The sequence below is a fragment of the Athene noctua genome, chromosome 4, assembly GCF_965140245.1.
Source record: "Athene noctua chromosome 4, bAthNoc1.hap1.1, whole genome shotgun sequence".
Classification (NCBI taxonomy): Eukaryota; Metazoa; Chordata; class Aves; order Strigiformes; family Strigidae; genus Athene; species Athene noctua.
Genome location: NC_134040.1, coordinates 30,053,335 through 30,074,397, shown reverse-complemented (window position 1 = coordinate 30,074,397; position 21,063 = coordinate 30,053,335). Strand labels below are relative to the sequence as shown.

The following is a 21,063-nucleotide window of genomic DNA, read 5'->3' as shown; positions in this document are numbered from 1 at the left end:
GGGGAACAGCCCGAGGCCGGCTCGGCCGGGCGCCCGGGGGGACTGCCCACGCGCGGGTGGGGGTGCTCAGGGGGCTGCCGGGGAAGGGGCTTCGCTCCGGAGCTGCTCCCCAGCAGCCCAGGTGGGTGACAGTTGGGTAACGCTGTGCAGCTCGGCTCTTGCTCCGATTTCTCTGTTTATTTGGGAGCAGCTGGGAGTTTTCCCCTCGGGTGGGGGTTCAGGCGCCGCTGCTGCAGCGATGCGGTTGCTGGAGTCCTGCCAGCGGGTCCCCTGGGTAACCCCTCGCCCCTCGCAAATCTAAAAGGCCAGATCATAGCAGAGAAGTCTCTTTTTGGAACCTCAAAAAATACATGGAAAAAAAGTCAAGTACAGTTTGATTTTTATGTATTATACCTTTGCAATCAACATCAGATACATAGTGCCATAAAAGCCAGTCAAGATGAGATGTTTTAACTAATACACTTTCCTAATAAAACAGTCAGGATTACAAAAGCCTTTAGGTATTTTTGAGAAAAACAAGAGGAGAAAAGTCATCATAGTTAAAATGAATTTGTACAAGTAACAGTAAATAAATGAACATGAAAGAGACTATGAATTATTCTATCTTTCTAAGAGCAACTACCCACTTTTTTCCACATTATAAGGTATTACAAACATTGATGAGCTCTAAAAAGAAGGCCAACTGTATATGTCTTTGTGCTTGTGTGAATACACATGTGCATGCGGGCACATACACACACGATTTTTACTTAGATCTCATCATTTTTATGCATCTTTCCCTGCATTTGTCAGGAGCGATTTCTCTCATAAAAATTACCAACAGGAATACATGTCAAGAAAAAGACTGAAAGGAGTATTTCCAAACTACCACCGAAAGAAAAAAAGTCTAATTCACAATTACAACCAACTACACCAAAAATTCAACTTTATATTAGTAATTAATTAAATCACAAAATGGAAACATTAATTTATATCTGATCAAAACAGTTTTAGCTTTAAATTAAAATTACTAAATAGGCAAGCAACACACTTAGACAACTTGTAAGTAATCTAAATGCTAAACTTTGCAAGCACTAAGCATCTTAATTGTTACTATCATTGCAATACCTGATTTTTTTCCAGATAGAAAATTGGAATCTTGCAATTTTTATCCGATTCCCATAACTAGTCTAAGTCTCATCTAAGTCAACCAACTTTTCAGAGAGGTTCCATTCAGAGTCATGCATATAGACATAGAAGCATAGAATTCCTTTGGCTAGAAGGAACCTCAGGAGGTTACCTGTTCAAATTCCTGACATGAGATCAGGCTGCTAACAGCATTGCCTGGTCAAGTTTTGAATACAATTCAGGTAAACTCATTTATAAAAGTAACATTCAAATTTAATATATGAGGCAAGCATCTCTCAGTTTTTCAGAATACTTTTTTCCTTCATAGCAGCACTATAAATCTCCAAAGGCCCTGACATTTCCCACCTTTGACATGAACTTACAAATTAAACTTTTTGCATATTCATTACTGCATTAGTTTTGCTGAATACTTGGATACTGGTGCAGACTTATTCTGCACCAACTAACACACCTAAGATATCCCATGTACATTTCACTGTGTATTTGAAAGTTACCATTTTCACAAATACACTACTCACCCCTTGGCCCAACTTCTTCTGGTAAGTTTTATAACGTAGACCCAATCCTAGCAAACCAACACCAACAAACAGCCACAGTACTCGAAACAGAAACACACAGAAAAGTTGTTTTTAAAGCAAGAGAAGGTAACGTTGTTGTTGCAGTTAAACAGAACTCGGTACACTGTCATTCTAAGGTGTGCTATTCACAGAACAGGAAATGTATACATACGAATTTCTACATATGCCAGCGATAACACCATTCCAAAGTAGTGTACTTAAGAGTATAATCATGCATGCAGAATATCTATATGTGTGCAGATACACTCACATTCTCCAAAACACAACAGGCTGAGCAGATACAATATACCAAAACTCCTTGGAATGTTTGTGTAAAAATTATACCTACTGAAGAATTCATTATAGGAGATGAGTAAGAGCATCATGTCAACCTTCTAGTGCTTTCCTCTCTGTGTTCCAGATATGCATTTGTAGTATACGATTTTTATTTTGTATTAATACAATGTGTTGAAGAAAACTGAGTTTACTTCGCAAGCCTTTAGATGTCAGAAAGATGTGATCCCTGCCAGACCTCCAGAGCAGTCCTTTGTTGACATGGTCTCGGAAAGGCACTGTGGCTTCACACAATGCAAATTCAGAGCTTTCCCATTGCTCCTGTAGCCTTCCAAATAACCACAGTTGACACATAAGAACTCTCAACATTTGGCACATTGTAATGTGATGATCAGACTCCTCTGCAGTTATTTCATTTGCAGTGGCATACAATACCTACAATTATTTCAGTAGCTTCAGTTTATTCTTTCATCAAATCTTTAAACAGATATGTAATTCTTTTTATGCAAGTTTTCTGGAACAATTCTGCGTAAAATTTAAATAAATTTTATCATGGGATGATGTCAGAAGAAAGGACACGCTGTTTATGTTAGCAAATGTCAAGCAATTTCATACTCTGCAAGATGAAAAGGTGCTTAATGGGGAAGCTGAGAAACAGTACAAGTCTAGGCATGATGAGGAAGTACAAGAGTTACTGTTGTAATGTCACAAAATCAGCTGAGCAAGGGCTGTGCTTTAGGGCAGACAGCATTCTGAAGTATTTACTCACTTTTGTGAAATGTTTTTGAGTAGTAATATTCAAACCACGTGCACTGGTGCTCATGTTGCCTCTAACGCACAAACTCTCAGGGACCACCTTTTTCTGGTCCCTGAGTATATAGGGTCAAGACCTTCATAAAGATTTCAGAAACAGCCCTGAAAAGCAGTGAAGCACTGCTGCCTCTGCTTTCCAAATGAGGTAAAATGAGGTATACAAATGATAAGTGATTTGATCCAAAGTCCCAGAGGAAAAAATGATACAGGAATTTCAACCTTCAGCATCCTGATCTCTGTAGAGTTAGCAAGACCTGACACCTAGCAATTTTTTCCTTCACAATACTGACAAGACTTTTTCCTTAGAAAAAGTAACCTAACAATAAAAACAAATCTGAAGCAAAAATGATTGTAGAAAAATACTTGAAAGCCTAATTCGGATGGATTCCAGAGTTTTAAAAACCAAAAAGTGGTAAAACCTCAAACATTCCAGTTTCTCTTCAAAACCTAAGGAAAAAAGAGACCTAATACATACCATCTGGAAAGCTAGGATCCTTGGGAATACTTCACAGACAGGAGATTACAAAGTTTTCCTGAGAATAGGCCTGGTCTGGACATGCAGCAAGGCGTCAGGATTGTGCTGGGATGTCAGCCACAACAGGGAGGACTGCCTCCTCATGCAGGAGGGGTGTCATGTTATAGAGCAGCTCCCAGGCCAGCCAAGTCCCATCCCAATACCAGTCAGCTCACACAGCCCTGTAAAGGGTGTCACACTGAACTGCTTCCAAATGAACATGCCGAATGGGCTGAGAAATCATTCATACCTTTTGTAGACACATATAACAAATCCCAAGATCCAGAGAGGCCTCATCCTCAAACATCAAAATTAAATGACAAATTATGCCAAATCCATTTTCACGTTTCCTTTTGTCACAAGTTCTTTTTTTTTGTCTCCATTTAACACACTCCATGAGAAATAGCACCTCTCTCAACCATAATCATAATGAATCAGGTCCTCCAGTAGTGTATGTCATCATTAAAACTAAGGCAATACCAACTACAAGTCTAGCTCTAAAACTAGCACCAAAAAAATGTCTAAAACATCTGAGCAAAACACTCCACTGCATTTCTCTTTTCCCTCGGACTATTCCTAGAACCATGGAAGAAAGGAAGTAAAATTATACTTACACAGTTTAATATAGTTTTTACACTTTTTGAATAGTGGCGTTTGTTTGCTTTTCACTTCAGATACAGAGCTAAGGTCTTTCTTGGGTCCTGTGAGAAAGTCTACCCCAATACATAACATTATAAACCCTGTAAAAATATAAATAATTAGGTTTTTTCATATAGCTTTAATGTATTAAACATTGCTCATACATGTACCATTTATAAACTCCCAGCTTTGTTGTCTCCAACAACAAAGACAATTCAAAGCACAAACACAGATAAATGCCATACCCAATGTAGTAATGCAAGCAATATGAGATTTATTGATAGAGATCCTACTTATTATTGTCACAATATTCACCCCAACTATGCCTGCATCCCTTGAAAAACTTTTATTGTTGTACTTGTTGACATAAGCTTCCAACAAAATGAGCTAATGACATTAAGCATACCACTAATGATAAATATTTCCAAAAAAAATTTCAAAATAATAGTATTACAATAAGAATTCAAAGCTAAAAGATTATTTAAAATGCCACTGAACACCTGTTCAACACAAAAATCATGAAGTTCAAAATTATGTATTTTGTGGGGTTTGGGTTTTTTACAAATAAGCTGCTGCTAAGATTTAGTACACCTGAAACAGCCTTACTAAGACTGCTTTGTGCTGATGACTAAAGAGCGGACCTAATAGCAAAAGTATCTGGCCAAAGACCGCTTCACATTACGAACTCTACTCTGGACTATGGTGAGCTCCAAAATACAATCCACCTTTGGGTCTTTCAGGCTGAGCACAAGGCAGGCTACTGACACTAATGCAACTTGGAGCTATTCTTGCTCTTCTGTTGCAGCCCAGCAGCCTACGGATCATGATATTACCAGATTAACTTTGTGGTCCCCAACATCAGGCTGCAACGGGTGCTAACCAAGCAATCCTCAGAACCTGTCCCGTTATTCACTATGGAAACGCGGGGATATTTTAATTCTGCTGGTACTACTGGGTCCCACTGCTGCACATTTTATCAGGTTTCTTCTTTTAGTGAAATATTTGTTTAAAGCTATGTCTTCCCTTACTCCATTCATGTACCAACTGTGAGAACAATAAAAACAAAAATATTTTAATCCTTTGATTTCAGGCAAAGCAGCAAATCTTTCAGCAGACCTCCCCACCTTTGTGTATTCTAACACCAACTTCCAGAGAACATCAAGCACACTTAGCCAGCACTCTTAAGCAAAAATCCATTTGCAGTACAGTTTCAGGGTATTACGTCAAAAGGCTAGCACATGGTAGATAAATTATGCTAAAATGCTTCCAGGCCCCTATTGACAGCTACAACTCTCAGCCTAGCTCAGTTTACTGGAATTAACCTGGACAAAAGCAATTAAGTTACACCTACAAATTACAGACACTTAAAATAACAGCTTGATGAAAAAATACATGCCTGACTGTAGAGGTTTATTATCTTTGCAAATGGACTGCTCTGTCATCAAGATACAAGTAACACATTTCTGCATAGGAACTACAGAGGCAATTGCTCAACAGTTGGTTCTAGAGCACTGTAAGCAGACTGCAGCAGCTTGGGAGGTCAGTTCAACATGGCAGCATCCAGTATTCTTGTGCTCCACAGCCAACAGAAGCAGCTTGTGCATTTTAAGAACAGACAACTAGACCACCTACAGATACACTTTACAAGCTAGTAAGTGACTTCAGTGCACTAACTGTTGCAACGCACTGTGATGCTATCTTTTCTTTTCAAAAGGTAGTTCAGACTAATAGTACAAGCTCCTTCCCCACCCCTTACCCGCTCAAGGATCCAACTACCTGCAAAGAAAATGTGGGAGCATAATGAATTGCATAAAAGCTCTGCTGGAGAAGGTGTATGTCCTTAATATCTTTGTGGCATAATTAATTAACTATAAAAGTAATGCTCTATTTCGGAGTTATGGCTGAAGATGAAATAACAATTACTCCGTAATTTCTTATTGCCCTTACTTGCTACATTAGTTGTAGCGCAAGTTTGTAAACCAGGAAGCTGAGTCTAGTGCAATGAAGAAGAGGGCATGCACAAAATACTTCCCAAAGACAGACTGATTCAAAGTCATTAAAGTTGACACAAGACCGCGGATCCAACCCCTCAGCATTATGTGACATCACCAAGAAGTAGCACAGAAGTTTTTAATATAATGACCTTACTTTCACTGTCACTTTTCCTGGTGCAGTTCCCTACCCAAACTGTGGCAAGAGAAAGGCAGGATATTGGACAGGAGGAGAAAGCAAGAAATAGCACTTGCACCTGAAAGAAACCAGAACACAAGCAGTTTGCCAGAAAGCCAAGTTATAAGGGAAGGAGCTCAGCAACAAATACACAATCTCATGGTATAATTTGCAAATTTTTGATAGGCAATAGGATGGCATAAAAAAATACAGAAACTGGATTCTCATACAGAATATAAACTCATGTAGTGCCATCAGCTGAGATTGGTTCAGTTCACAGTTTTAATTTTACCAAAGAGAAAGCCAGGGCCATTTCTGTGTTACTATCCATTTATCATGCCAGATGAATTAATCACACATATGTATTTCAAAGGAAGTGAGAGAGGGACTTTATAGAACAGTTTTTCTTTCGTCAAAACACTACTCAAGAAAGCATTTGACACTCCTCTACCACATGCTTTCCTCATATAACTTTAAAAAAAAAAAAAGAAAAAATTAACTAACTGTTTCTACAAACACACACACCCCCATCCCCACCCTGAATGCTTTCGGAACAAAGAAAACGACAATAAATGTAACGGAACTCTCCTCAAAACACAACAAACTGAAACCCTGCAAGTGATTGCTGTAATATATAAAACACATATGGAGAGTAAGAAGCTGGAGTGACAGAAAGTGGTTGCACAGACATTTAGGAAATCTAAAACCATTGGAGCAAAAAGTCAAGCACAGCATTCATTAATCCTTTTCAAAGAAAATATAGGATAATGCATCACATTTTAAAATGTGCCACACACTTAGCCTAAGACAATGTTTGGCACTGTTAAATATAACTAGTGAAATAGGCTATTAAAACACATTAGCACCTATTGAGAAAGTAATTCTGGAGACAAAACCAGAAAGGGTTGGTTTCATTTCCACATCCTTCATCGAGGGATCATTTTCCTGAAACCTTTGTATTTGCTCACCTCAGTTCTTCCTCATTGGCAAATACCTGACAATTTCTTTTCTTTCTCTCCTGTTTGCATCCTTCTGACACTGCAGGCTTAACGACATTCCTCCAAACAAGCTGGTACGTCCATAAAGCATAAGGTAGAGCCACATGGAAACGAAGCTCAAGTCTCAAATGCAGACTACCTAAATCAGCAGATGCTGCACTCTGCTCCTCAGCGCAGGGTTAAATAACACACTGAATTATTCTCAAGTCCCAGTAACACAGCCTTCATAAGCCCCTGAGTTTCCAGAAACTACACTGTTACCTGAGATACCATACTGCTATCTTAGGTAGCTAGCATACAGGTGCATTCACACCCTGGATTGCAGGCATATTTTTGAGGTGACTGATTAACAGATCTCTTCCTCGGTTGTGCACTGAGTTATCAGACTTCTTTGTCATTTTCCCTCAACTGAACTCCATTGCTGTCCACATTTTAAACTATTTCTAAGACTAAAGAAACAAGTAATTATTTTTTTGATGTCTCACTAATTTTCTTATAGAACCTCTTGCCATAGTAAATCAAACAGCAGCTGAGCATTTAGAAAGACTATTTATACACTAAATACATTTTAAACATCTGGTTAAGGTTAAAGCAAGCATATTTGTATTTGTTCACAATCATAAATGTACCTAAAAGAAGATGGGAGCTTTCTCTAGCGTAAATTCCTCCAGGTACAAATTTATAAGCTGTACACCATACACAGAAGAATAATTCAAGAACATAGGCAAACATGGCTGTACTCATGGCTTTCCCAGGATGCAGACAGCTAACAAAGTGTCCAGCCAGTTGAGGCCACACACACATGGTAAAGACAGCAAGAATGTTGCCTGCTACAGCAGCACTCCAGGTGTGTAAATAAAGGAGACCAGCCGAAGATGCTAAACCTGTGAAGGGACAGAAAAGAATAAAGTAAGTCACAGTCAGGTGTATTATCTACCACCACCTTGTTCACATTCTGACCAGGAAACAAAAAGAGTCTGGGAAATGTAACTGCTTTGCGGCCGTAAGAGCTGCATCACTAGAAGGACAATTATTCCCAACAGCCAAAGACAGCCTCTTATTTTTCCCAATATCTCATTCTCTTAAAGACTGTCTATTCAGTGCAGCAAAGACAGCAGAGAAATATCATCAAGAGCCAAAACTGAGCAGTTTTTCTTACATAGAGCTCTCCCAGCACAACAGAGGGATGATGCATTTTTTAAGAGATTAACAGGTCTGCCTGTTATATACCTCCTTTAACATAATACAGAAAGAATCATATAGGTTAATATGAAGAGAAAACATATCTTTCCTTGACCTTCTCTCCCTTTAGATAACCATATGATGGGCAAGAAAACAACTATTTATCTAACTGCAGGATTCCTGATTTACCATACTGCCTTTGACTGCGATGGGATTTAACCCCAAACACAACATTAACCACCACAGAAACTCTCTATAAAAGGACAACTTCATTTTAAAACTTTATTGTAGGGAAGAAAATGTTTACTATCTTTCACATCATGAAATGTGTAGAAACATTTCTAATCTTTTACTGTTACACATCAGGGTGCTGAGTATTTTAGAATACAACGTTTGAATCAGCTAAAGAACCATTCTGTACTTATTTTAAATTAGCAATGTGTGTACATCAAAAATCAAATGCTCACACTCACATTACAACCTGCACACACATTTCTTAAAACTAACACCTGCACCAAAAGGTGAATTATTTGGGTAACTGACAGTTTAAGTGTTGCTAGCTCTTGTGCCTTTATTGTGACTTTCCTGATACTTGGTATTTGATTTTGGTCCCTGACTAGGAGAAACTCGAGTTTGCACTAAATTTCCTGTCTTCAAGGTGGTGGAAAATGACTTGAAAACGTTGGCTCTTAAGCGCTCCAAAAGAGAAGGTTGGTAAGAAACGAGCAAAACGTTAACTCATTTCCTTTGGTCTCTGTATTTTGATCTGTCCCAATTTATTATGAAATTTGTAGGAAGTACTGCTTCCTCTTCTTGATATAAACATCTACAATTAACTAAGGCCAAAAAATAAGCAAAATGATGATATTTTTAAACAGCATTTATACCACTAAATTTCACTCAGATGGATCTACAAATTAAACCAAGCTGTATCCATCCATCCATGCTGAGAAGGTATGGAAAACACACCTCTCCACAGTTCAAGAGCAGAATCACTTCCATCTCCTCCTACTTGCACCATGCATAGCTTGCTCCACAGCATAGCTACACCATCCTCCTGAAAACGGATGTCCAGATCCAGCACTTGAATCCCTCCTCCCACCACCCAGGGCCCCCTGTAGGCAGACTGGTTCGCAAATATATTGCTCCAGCAGAACTGCTTTGATGTTCATACTGTTTTACTGCCTGGAGATCTTAGCTACTAAGGAGACAGGAGGCAAGCTTGCCTCCAGGTGAACTACTCATTCAAGTACAAGTTATTGTGCCTTCTGTGGAATCGAGAGGCTTATGTCCCCTCAACCCCATAACCCTAGATGCAGCCTTACATAGCACAGATGGTGGGAACTGAGACACTACTCATGGGAACAAAACCTCATCAGGGGTTTCCGAAGAGAACAACGCGGCTCTGCAATGGCCTGCAGATTTGGCCTGTAACCCCGAGGCAACTGGTCAGATGTGTATACTACAGTCAGTGACAGAGAAAAGGACGCTTTGACTCGCAGCTGACTTTTCTGAGACATGGTGTAGGGTCAGAGAGCTTGAGTAAAGGGAATAAGGTTAATAGAAACAAAAATTGTGCCCAGAATTTGCACCCACCTACAAGAAACCAGGCAAAACGGGTGACAGAAGACCAGCTCCAAAACGAAAGCATCAGTCCATGAGCCAGACCCAACAGAACAGCACCTCTAATACAACAATAAGGAAAAAGAAATCATACATTAATATAATTTTATAAATGGAAAAAGAAACTTCTAGACACAGTCAAGGATGCTCGGTAATATTTTATCATCTTTTTAGTTTAAACAGAGCTCAATTTGAGCACAAAATGTCTTTATCACACAGCCTGCAACATTTTATCCCCTTCACTGGATGTAAAAAACATCCAGTTGAAAATAATGGCAGTTTATCATAATGTATAAGCGAGCTATGTTCAGCAGCAGAAGCACTCCACTGAAATACTGGGTACAAAAGGCAAAAAGGACTCAAGAGAAAATGAGAGAGAGGCATTCATCCCAAACAGAAGTATTTTCTTCACGTCAAATAAGAGAATCCTACAGCACCTAACATTGCTACCAGTCTTGGGTAGCTCTTGTGTATACCAATTCCAAATTATTAACTGACTCATCAGCTACTACATGTAGTTGACTCAGAATAACTAATCTGGACTCCTTCTAGATTTTGAAACCCCAGGTGAGCAACACACAGCACTAAGACTGAATTCTTACTAACCAAAACTTCCACAGAAGTCTGGGTTTTAACATTGCACGCGGTTTACTTCTTTTTATCTGCATGCATCTCTGATGTACACTATTTCCTACCACCTCCCTTCTGAAGTCAACTGCTACATTCATTTACTGCATACTCTAGATGCACTTCCTTCATAAGTCCTTGAACCTCAGTCCTAATTTAAAAATTGTTTTGCAATGTGGCAAATCAATTTTTTTATTACTGAAATAAAAATCACTCTGTGTTAGAAAATGTTAAGATTTATTCATATAGACACAATGCTCAGAGGTATCTGAAAACAAGAATGAATCCACAACCTGTGTCAAGTACCTTGTACCCACTTTATTCTGCATAAGTTCTTATACCATTGTCTGCTTAAGTTTTAGTCTGTCACCCACTACAGCACTGGCTTTTGATCACTGTTTTGTTTAAATAATCATAATTAAAAAAACACTTACCCATAAGGATTAGGATCTGGACCTGTATGTGGATGTCCACTTACTGCCCATCTAGAAATTAATGAGACCTCCCCAAATATCCACAGGGTGAGAAACATGAGGCTGCCAAAAGCAATCCCTGACAAAAGCCAATGATGGTGAGGAACAGCCTCTCTAACTGCATCACCGCGTTTGCTTGCTTCTTCTTTCCTCTTGTCTCCACCTAGAATAAGAATAGAAACATAGCTGAGCAAACTTTAAATCCTATTAGAAAGGGTTACTGAGAAATAGTCAAGATCACAAAATGACCAGAATAAATTACCAGCTCATACAGAAAAGATAATTTACCTGATCATTTGTGGAAACTGATAAGACAAAAAGTCTCTAATAACATCCCCAGATCTGTCAGGAAAAGCTACTTACCTTAAGTGTACAAAAATGGTAACCTACTCATATGATTATTTTTTATACTACTGGAATTTAAATCATTAAATTGGCTTTGAAAATCAGCAGAAAAGTTGTTAGAATTTGTTCAGAGGATTCTGTTCTCTGAAACTCTAAACTCTGATAAGAACAAAACCCGACACTTCCACGGAAGCCAGAAATAAACTCCCTTCCTTCTCCTTTTCCCATGCACTTTAGATCCTCTCTCATCTAAGGAGAAAGCACCACCTTTAATTGCGTAGACATATTGCTTTGTCACCTAGGAAAAAGAGAGATTCTCTTCCTAATCTCCTGCAGTAGATTCCCCTTCTAAAGCATGATGAAAGCTCAGGCTTAATTTATGTCATGTATGCAAGACTACAAACAATACACATGATGGCAGTTTATATTCACTAACACACAGATAAGGTCTTACCTTTCAATTAATTAATTCAGGTTATACTGAGAAGGAAAGAACTTCTGAGGACTTAACACGAGCTGCCTTAACCCACCAACGCAACCTTGCTGTCTTCCTTGGTAACACTACCTTCACGGTTTTTGAGAGTCCTTAGCCTATGCCAGACCCCACTGCTGTGTGCTCTGCCCAGACGCTCCAAGAACTCAGCCAAATTTTGATAAGGACAACTTGTCCACTCTTCCAATTCTTTCTGTTTATTTTGCCATATCAGCTGTTCCCCAGCTTTGTCCCATCTCCCCTTCTGTGTCAAAGGATATGCACTGGCAGAGAAACTCGAAGAGCAGACCGAATTAAGAAAATAACAGAAATACCACAGATGTTTCATGCTGGAATGAGGATAACCCCTTCTGGTTTTTATTGGTCTAGGTTATGCCTTTGCATTACTGTCACATTACTGATACTGCAACTAGTTGGCAGCTCCAACACCAGCTTACTACAGCTTGTATCCACTGTGATATTGATTCTGCCATGTTATGGAAGTACACCGTGGTTTCTAAAGTCTGCAAAGCTCATGCATCAGGTCTAAAATCAGACTGTACTGGGGAAAAAAAAAAAACAACACAGGATCAAAATCCAGTGACACATAGATAGGTATACCTTAGGATGTCTTCATAACCCCCACCTTTGCTGTAATACAGTTACCTGAATAAATTCGCTCTGCTGCTGCTATAAAACCAATTGTCAGTATGACAGTATTGGCAGCTTGAGAGCTCCAGACTGGGTTTAGTGATGTATACCAGATGCGAAGAACAAGGAGCATTATCTTGCCTAGTATGAAGCCCCATATCCTGATGAACCTGTAAGAATCAGTTTGTAAAACAGTAATGCATTTGAGGAAAAAAAAAATCTTACCTTCTCAGAAAAAAAAAATGTAATGTCAGTTACCTGTCAGTAATCCTATCAGTATAAGAAAATACCTTTGTAAACTGTTTCCTGACCACCATGTTACTGTCTGAACCAGCAATGAGGAAGAAACACCTGCAGCCAAGATGTATAGTCTAATTGAAGCGTTTGGTGCCTGGTACGATGCTAAGCTTCCTACAAACAAGCACACACATACAGAGGTTGCTTTAATGGTCAACAGAGATCAGGTAATAAGGATTTCCTGTGCATTAGTTCAATCTTGTCTGTAATTTGGATGGCTATACCATTCACCTGAAAACACATGACTATACATTTTTAAACAAACCAAAGAAATGTAGGTGTGGATAGAAACTGGGCATATAAGACCTTATAGCAGTTACCATTTTCAGGAGGAAAAAAAAAAAAAAGATTATCAAAGACTGCAGTGACTGTCTTAAGTACTTACGGTCATTGATTCCATAAATAGGATATATGTTTAAAATAGATATCTAAGCATATAGATATTCCTGAACAGTGCACTTAAATAACTCAAAAGCCATAAAACCTTATGTACGGTGACTGCTCCTTTCTAAAAAGGATATGGCTTTTACCACAGTCCACTTACTTCTATAGCTTTTGAAGTGCACTGTGACAAGAACCATATCCTTTTTAGAAAGGAGCGGCCACCATTGGCTTGGCAGGTGCAGAGGAGGCTTTCTCTGTCCCAGTATCTGGTCTCAGAGTGGTCATTAGCAGCCTGTGTCATCTTGTTACTGGAAACTGTCCTTCTCCCAGTCACACAAAGAGACCATGCACATGCATCTCTGCCATTTCCCACGTCACACTGACCTCACCTTTAACAGCAGTTTTAAACTCTGCTAGTAGGTTTCCAAATCAGGTGACTATGGGTCACACACATTCTCATAACTTCAGTCAGTGTGGCAAATTCTGGCCCAGGACCAGTGACAAACAGTAGGAGAAGCAACATTGTTTTGCTACCAGCCATTTGCTAAGTGAGTATGAGCCAAACTTGAAGAGACATTAAACAAGGAAGGCCAGAAATGTAGTTACTGATTCTGGCAATGCATGCTAGGCATCCTCCAACTGTCTATCTGCTCATTCTGCTCGAGTAAAAGATGCAAAGTTTAGAGCAAAGATGGTAAAATGAAACCAATGTGTAGTGAAGATGTACTTGTATGGACTTCAGCAGAGGTTGCACGTACAATGCACACAGATTTCTGTCACTAAATTGTACTGAAATACGCAACTCTGCCTCTTCAAGTCTTTCATCACCCGTGCTAACCAGATTAAAGCTAGCATGGGTTTGCCTACTTAGAGCAGACACACCTTTTGTTGCAGAGCAAGTACACCCAAAACATAAATATATCTATCCAGACATGCAAATTTATTGTGCATTTTCTAAACACATAGATTCAAATAGACACTACCACAGGGGTAGTTCATTAGTTTTGGGGTTTTTTTTTTAAATAGAACACAAAACCAAGTAGTATGAAAGGATACATAAATTAAAACAAAAGTTTCAGAGAAAATAAAGCTTCCTTTATTTTAAAGGCAAAAAGAAGGATGATGATGAATAAGGGAACACCCTTTTCCATCAAAACCAAGGAAATCCAACCCCCTAAATAGTCTGGTTTTAGCTAAGCATGAAGAATTTCCAGATATTTTGATTGTGAAATCGGAGACTGAGTATTTCCAGTGGCATGGGATAGAGCATGAATGGACTAGATAGTTCTGCACGATTTTGTTCAACAAGACTCAGTGGAAGGCTATGGCCTTTTGAGAAGGGAAAAAGATCAAAAAGAAGGAAGAAGTGTGTCTTTGTATGAAGAAGTAAAGAAAGCAGGAAGAACTGAGAAATAGGAGACACAGCAGCACAGTATGATAGGACAGAAATAATTTAAAAGTCAGAATGAAGTGGTGAGAACCAAATAAAAAGATATACATGGAAAGTCCTAAAGCCCAGTGCTGCCTGTGCAAGGGCATCTTGATAACTTGAGAACCTGCAGTAGGGAGGCAAGTAAAGAGTGAGAGTTCCCACTGGCTGCTAAACTCCTTGCTGGAGACAAAGAGGGTGAAGAACATGCTCTTACATCTTCCCCAGATGTTAATGCTCACTGTAGGGCAACACAGGTAAAGAGTATACAAAGGAAGTACAGTAGAACTGGGAGAGAATACTGTGTAGACTTGCCAAGGGGTGGACAATATTCAGTGTTTGGGAGATTGAAACAGCCAGGGCCATATGGTCACTGAGGGAACAACTCCTGTTCAGGCAGGAGCGAAGGGGAGATCGTATCTGTGTACAGCAATGCTCAGGTTAGCCTAGGCTGAGGATGCATACAACTTCAGTCTCCCCATGCTCCAAGGTCCTTCTGTGACCACCTCCATTAACACATCCATTCCCCCCAGATGGCTACTGAAGGTGCTAGTTTTTTGTGTGTAGTTAATACCTTCAGGAGTTTGTGATCCACATGAAGCAAACAGGTATCAACCAACAGACTTTACACACCATTATAGGACTGTCACTGCTCTTTATTTCGCAGAACAAAAATAACAAACATTTAAGCAATTTCCATCTCTTTTGGTAAAGTGAACTAGTAAACACAATAAGATGATCTCAAGGGCTAATCTTAAACACAGCAAATTCTGTGTTACTGCGATATCTGAAGGAAGGCAGGGTGCAATTTGAAATTCTTACACTCATAACTAGTTTCTAAATTAGCAGATCTTGCAGAAAGCAATACACTGAGCACCACTGCAGTGGAAAACTGTGCTCACTGAAAAGCTTATTAAAAAAACCCCAATATATTAAAAAAAAAGCTTAAAAGCTTATAAAAAAAAAAAAATCCCTCTGCGCAGGATGGAGACCCATGTCTCCTCTGAGTTCACCCAGGTGTTGCAAACTCATTAGCAACAACTTGCTTCCGAATCTGGCTGTAGTTGTCAAACCTTCTCCCAACAAACTTTCAGAAAATCAACAAGAGCTAAGACTTGCATTACTTAGCTGAAGACCAAAGAGGGAATCCCAGCAAGTCTCGGTTTAGGGAGGAGCATGTGGAATGGACAGTAAGGCAGATTTATCTTGAATTTAAGATGAAACTTTCTTCCTGCACAACTGACAATATGAAAGCCATCTCACATTTAGGATGAGACTATAATCCCATCAATACACTACAGGCATACAGAGAGATTTAATAAATAATAAAAAAAATACATTAAAAGAAAAAACTGCCTCAGAAACTAAGTCTACCAAAAAATGTTTCACTCACAGCAGATTACTTTCAGAATAGCCCCAAACCATTCTGTAACCTCTCATCCCTACCCAGTGTCACAGACGCAGAACTGCTTTCCAGAAAACACCTGCTCTGCAGACCTCTATGCAATACTGAAAACATTCCTACTGGGTATGACTTGTACTGATTTAAAAGCTTCTAGAAATAAAAGCGAAATGAGATTAGTCTTTAATTATGCAGCACTGGTCTGACAACCAACACAGTGGATGCAAACAATATTCCTTTGACCGTATCTAAAAGCCTGAGAGAAAAAGAAAAGCATGAGTTTGGGAGAGCGAGAACTTCTTATTCCTGTCTCTTTTAATAATCATCTGGGTTTTGAGGCAATTCAGAATGTTTATTCTTATACCTTGACAACCAAGACAGAATCTAAAACTCACTACGGCACATACTTACCAACCATAGTCAGTCTCAGAAGGGCTAGGATGTACTTATTGTTAGCCAACCTCCAAAAAGGGCCAGTTATCAGGAATACTGGAGAAAAGAAGGCAACAGCAAAAACTTCTAGACCTGTGAGTGCCAATGTCTGAAGGGGGAAGTAATAGATCATCGGCGGCAGTGCGTGGTAAAGAGACCAAGAAATGTAACCTAACAAAAAAAGAAAAAGCCCACATCATGTATTTTCAACAGCAGGATTTGCTGGAGATTACTTAAAAATACACCATTTTATATTTCCAAATGTGCAATAACAAAGGTATTTTAAAGCAGTTCAAGTCACAATAGCCACTTTCTGTGAAGCAATACATGCTATTTCAAGTTAAACAAACCCATTTCCCCAAGAAATACAACGATGAGAACAGCTTTTCCCCAGCTCACGCAGTAGTTCCTACTCCGATCTTCAGTGAAGGAGTGTTCAATCTAGGAAAGGCTTAGCCTTCGGCGGGAGCAATGCTGGCTAAGTAGCCCACCCGCAGTCTCAGGGCTCCTCAAAGACAGATGGGTGGCTAATTATTCTAGCGAATCGGTGGCCTCTCTGCCCTGAAGACACCTTACCTAGGCACACCAGCACCGCGCTAGATTTTCTCTACGTTTTGCAGGAGACGCCCCCAGCGCCTGAGCCCGCAGCCCCGCAGGCACCGGGGGCCGGCGAGCAGCCACCCGCTGGGCCCTGCCGAGGGCGGCTGAGCACCGCGCCGGACCGGCTCCGCAGGCACCCGCGCGAACACGCAGCTGAGAGCGCACAAGAAATCCCGGGCTGACCCCAGAGACGAAAGGCATTCAGCGCTAGAAGGAAAAAAAAAAAAAAAAAAAAAAAACGAAAACCCACCCAAGCAGAACATTCATCGGTCACCACTATTTAGTCATTTCCAGCGAAGGAGCTTTTCACCGGCAACACCTCCGCACGCACGGTAAGCCCACGGCACCCTGCCGGGGCTGCCCCGCTACGAGCGCCGGCCGTTCCCGGTAGAGACCCCCGCGCTGCCCTGCCGCAGGGCTCCCAAGCGGGGCCGAAGGATGCCGACCGGTGCCGTTTATGGCCTCCCGGCCCGTCCCCCCGCGGACACCGCTGCCCCTCAGAGTCCCCAGCCCCGTCGGGCGGCACCGCCGCCACCTACCCAGGAGGCTCTCCGAGAGAACGGCCTTCCACAGGGGGAACATCGCCCCGGCCCGGCCCGTGGGGGGCTTTGTCCCTCTCGCCCGCAGCCCGGTCCCGAGTGCCCGCGAGCGCGCGGCGCCGCCGCCCGGCCCGGCCCGGCCCGCCGCCCGGAGCCCGCCCGGCTCGCGGCCGCAGACGAGCGCGCGCCACGGCGCCCCCTGGCGGAGCGCAGTGGGCTCCGCGCTGAGCGCCCCGGCCGTCACCGGGCGGCGGGGGGAGCCGCTGCCCCCGGCGCGCGGCGGCGCGGCCGCGGGCCCTGGAGATGCGCCGCCGCCGGGAGGGCAGCGAGGAGACCCGCCGGATAGGGGCGGGGCTGGCCTGAGGGGGCCAGGGCTGGGGCCGAGGGACGACTCCAGGCCGCCGACATGCAACCCACCGGCCTCGGCCCGTGTGCCCTCGCTGAGAGAAACGGCGGCTCCCTTAGGCCTCCGGCTGCTGAGGACTGAGTTTCCCGTTCGTTCCCGTGCTTTGGCTGGTGAGGGAGAGGAGTGACCCCCTGCCCGAGCCCGCAGGGTGGCTGGGGAGCAGGCTGAGCCCTGGCGAAGCCCCACAGACCCGGTGGCTCTGCGGTCACAGAGGTGCTCATGGTGGCAAAGCCCATGTCAAGATGGCACTGCGGCTAGAGAGGATGGTGTGGTGAGAGGTGACTGTGAAAAGATATTCCGTTACACTAGGCATGTCTTCACGGAGGTCAGCTGGATGGCCAGAGTTTATATTTCACCGACCCGTGACAAGAACAGTGAGCAGATCTTGCCCCTTCACTGCTGCGTTACCAAAGAAGCGTTTGTCCACTGCATAGTCACACCAGCAAGTAACAAAACAGAAGCAAAGGATTGTCATCTCACAGGCTGATAGGGAAAAGAGGAGCAGACTCACTTCCTAGTCACATAAGTACATGGTTGTTACTGCCTGTCTTCTTTGGGGGGAGGGTGTGGTGTTCAAATTGGTCCCGTGCTCATCTTAATGAAATGTGCTTTGCTTTATAGCAGACTAAGGACTTCTGACAAGCAGTCCTGTCTGCAGAAAGCACCAAAAGAAGCCTTCCATCTGCTGAGATTCCTGGGTTAAGGCTTAAGCCCCTCTGTTAATTTTAGAAGAAACCCCGAGCTATATAAATGCAGCCACGATCACAGCAGCCAAGTTCTGACAAAAGGATTACATAAGCAGAATCTGCGTTTTAGAATTTAATTTTTGTCATGAAAAGTAAATCTGTAACTCAGCACTAAAAAGCCCTTTTGCCGTTGGAATACATAGTCTTCTTAAGTTTTACTAAGCTGCCAGCTGTATTTTCTCATTTGTGTTAAAACTGCTATCCCATTCTAACAAACCTTATGATACGTGGAACTCCGTAGGAGTGAACTATAAACCCCAGACACCTGTTAAATATGACCTATTACTAGCAATGAATTCCTGTCAAAACATTGGGGGGGGCAGATTACTAGGAAGGAGTTTGTTCCAGTAGTCTTGCAATCAAGTCATTCATTTACCCTGCAGTATAATGGGGTTCAGCTAGTTACAGAAACTCTCTTGAATTTTGATTGGTATTTGAACAGATATATATGTTCACGTATATATGCCCACAAAAGAATTGAAGGATTTTGAGGAAGAAGTCGACCTCTCTAGGGGAGTTCATAGGTTTAATGACAGTCCTTATCTTTTCTCCAAGTTCCATGTCACTAAAGGCATCTTGTATTTTCTTCGTTTAAGAAAGGCCATCCCAGAACAGTCACCAATTTCACTTGTCACTGGTTTAGGATTATGCAAGTGTTGACACCATTTCATCTTGCTGTGGCGTGACGCGAATGGAACTTGTAAGATGAGATCCTTGGCCAGAGTAAACCCAGAACATGGCTGCTTTTGTTGCTGCATAGAAGGAGTGTGAGGCTCGCAGGATGTATTCCGCCAGTAAATATTTTAAACAATTTTGCAACACTTTTTGTAATTACAGTATGTTGCTTCAAGGTTCAGAGGTGGAGTTCCGGTAAAAATGGACATGACTGGAATCATGAACCTGACGTGCTTGTGTGGCTTCCATTAAAATCATAATGCAATGAAAATAATGCAATTCCTGACAAATTTAGACACTGTTTTCTAGGTACTCTCTCTGAGATTCTTAAGAACCTACTGAGTTAGGCTTCAAATATAACCAAGTTACATTCCAGTTCTCTGCACAGAGTTAACAAACAGATAATCATCAGAGCACAAGAGGAGGGAGTTTTCAGGTGTAATGTGTTTTGAAATGAAAACAACCATGTCTTAAATACAAAAGTCGATGCTTACAAGGTGCTTCATTACACATATATGTAATATATGCCTTTCACTAAATTTTTTTGTTCTTGGAGTGCCACACATGTAGCTGAAAAAAAATAAAGCAGTAGCACTTGATCTATACAGGAATACAACGATGTCAAACCATCAAAACCAAGGTAGCATACTACAGTAGGAGCTTCCACTCACAGAAGGAGCATCTTCATTTTAATATACCCTTAACCTAAAGTGGACATAAAAAAATATCTGAATTTAACAGAAAATAAATTACAGCCCCACAACGCTATTGGTATGGACAGTGGTAAACCTCTCTAAAGCTAGTGATTGTAAAAAACAATGTTTTATTTGGGTTCAAACTATATGTGGTATTTGACATTGGCTAAATGCCAGGTATCCACCAAGTCGCTCTATCACTTCCCCCTCCCCCCCCTTTTTTTTTCTCAACAGGGCAAAAAGGGGGAAAGAAAATAAGATAGGAAAAAACCAACCCTTGTGGGTAAAACAAAAGCAGTTTTAATGTAAGCAAAGCAGAAGCAAACAAGGTCTGCATGGGGAAGCAAAAAGAAAACAGATTTATTCTCTACTTCCCACTAACAGGCGATATTGGGCCTTCTCAGGAGCCGGGCTCCCATATGCGTAGTGGTTGCCTTGGAGGACCAAGGGTGACACCTTCCCCCCCCCTTTCTCCTTTTTCCCAGCTTTATACTCGAGCAGAGGTCATATGGTATGGAATAGCCTTTTGGTCAGCTCGGGTCAGCTGTCCTGGCTGTGTCCTCTCCCAAGATCTTGCCCACCCCGTCCCACTGGGGGACGGAAATGTTGGAAAGAGCCTTGGTGCTGTGTAAGCACTGCTCGGCAGTAGCCACACCACCGGTGTGTTATCAACACCCTGCCAGCTCCCAGCATAAAACACAGCACCAGGAGGGCTGCTATAGGGGAAAACCAATTCCGGCTCAGCCAGACCCAGTACACTATAATAAAAACATGATTTGAAACACAGAATAAACACGTGTGGGAGAGAGGCAAGTCGACATCAATCTGTCAGCTCTGCGCAGCCCCTGAGAAGCAGCAAGGCTTTGACGAGAAACAGGCCTTGGGAGAAAGATAAGAAACTGCCAAGTTGTGCCAATGTGGCAGGGAAAAACAACACTGAACTGTGAGAAGTCACCACTGCATGAACAGTGAA

General features: G+C 41.6%; 1 protein-coding gene across 1 annotated transcript; it reads right to left on the bottom strand.

Moving 5' to 3' along the window:
* Window positions 1-176: 176 nt before the first annotated feature.
* LOC141959892 (PGAP2-interacting protein-like) lies at window positions 177-17,708 on the bottom strand. The gene is made up of 10 exons (XM_074904263.1): window positions 17,569-17,708; window positions 16,409-16,600; window positions 12,776-12,896; window positions 12,501-12,655; window positions 10,979-11,180; window positions 9,891-9,979; window positions 7,742-7,996; window positions 3,921-4,046; window positions 1,647-1,726; window positions 177-338 (listed from the first exon to the last, which is right to left on the bottom strand). The coding sequence occupies exons 1-10, from the start codon at window positions 17,609-17,611 to the stop codon at window positions 177-179; spliced, it is 1,425 nt and encodes a 474-aa protein (XP_074760364.1). The 5' UTR covers window positions 17,612-17,708.
* Between the last annotated feature and the right edge of the window lie 3,355 nt (window positions 17,709-21,063).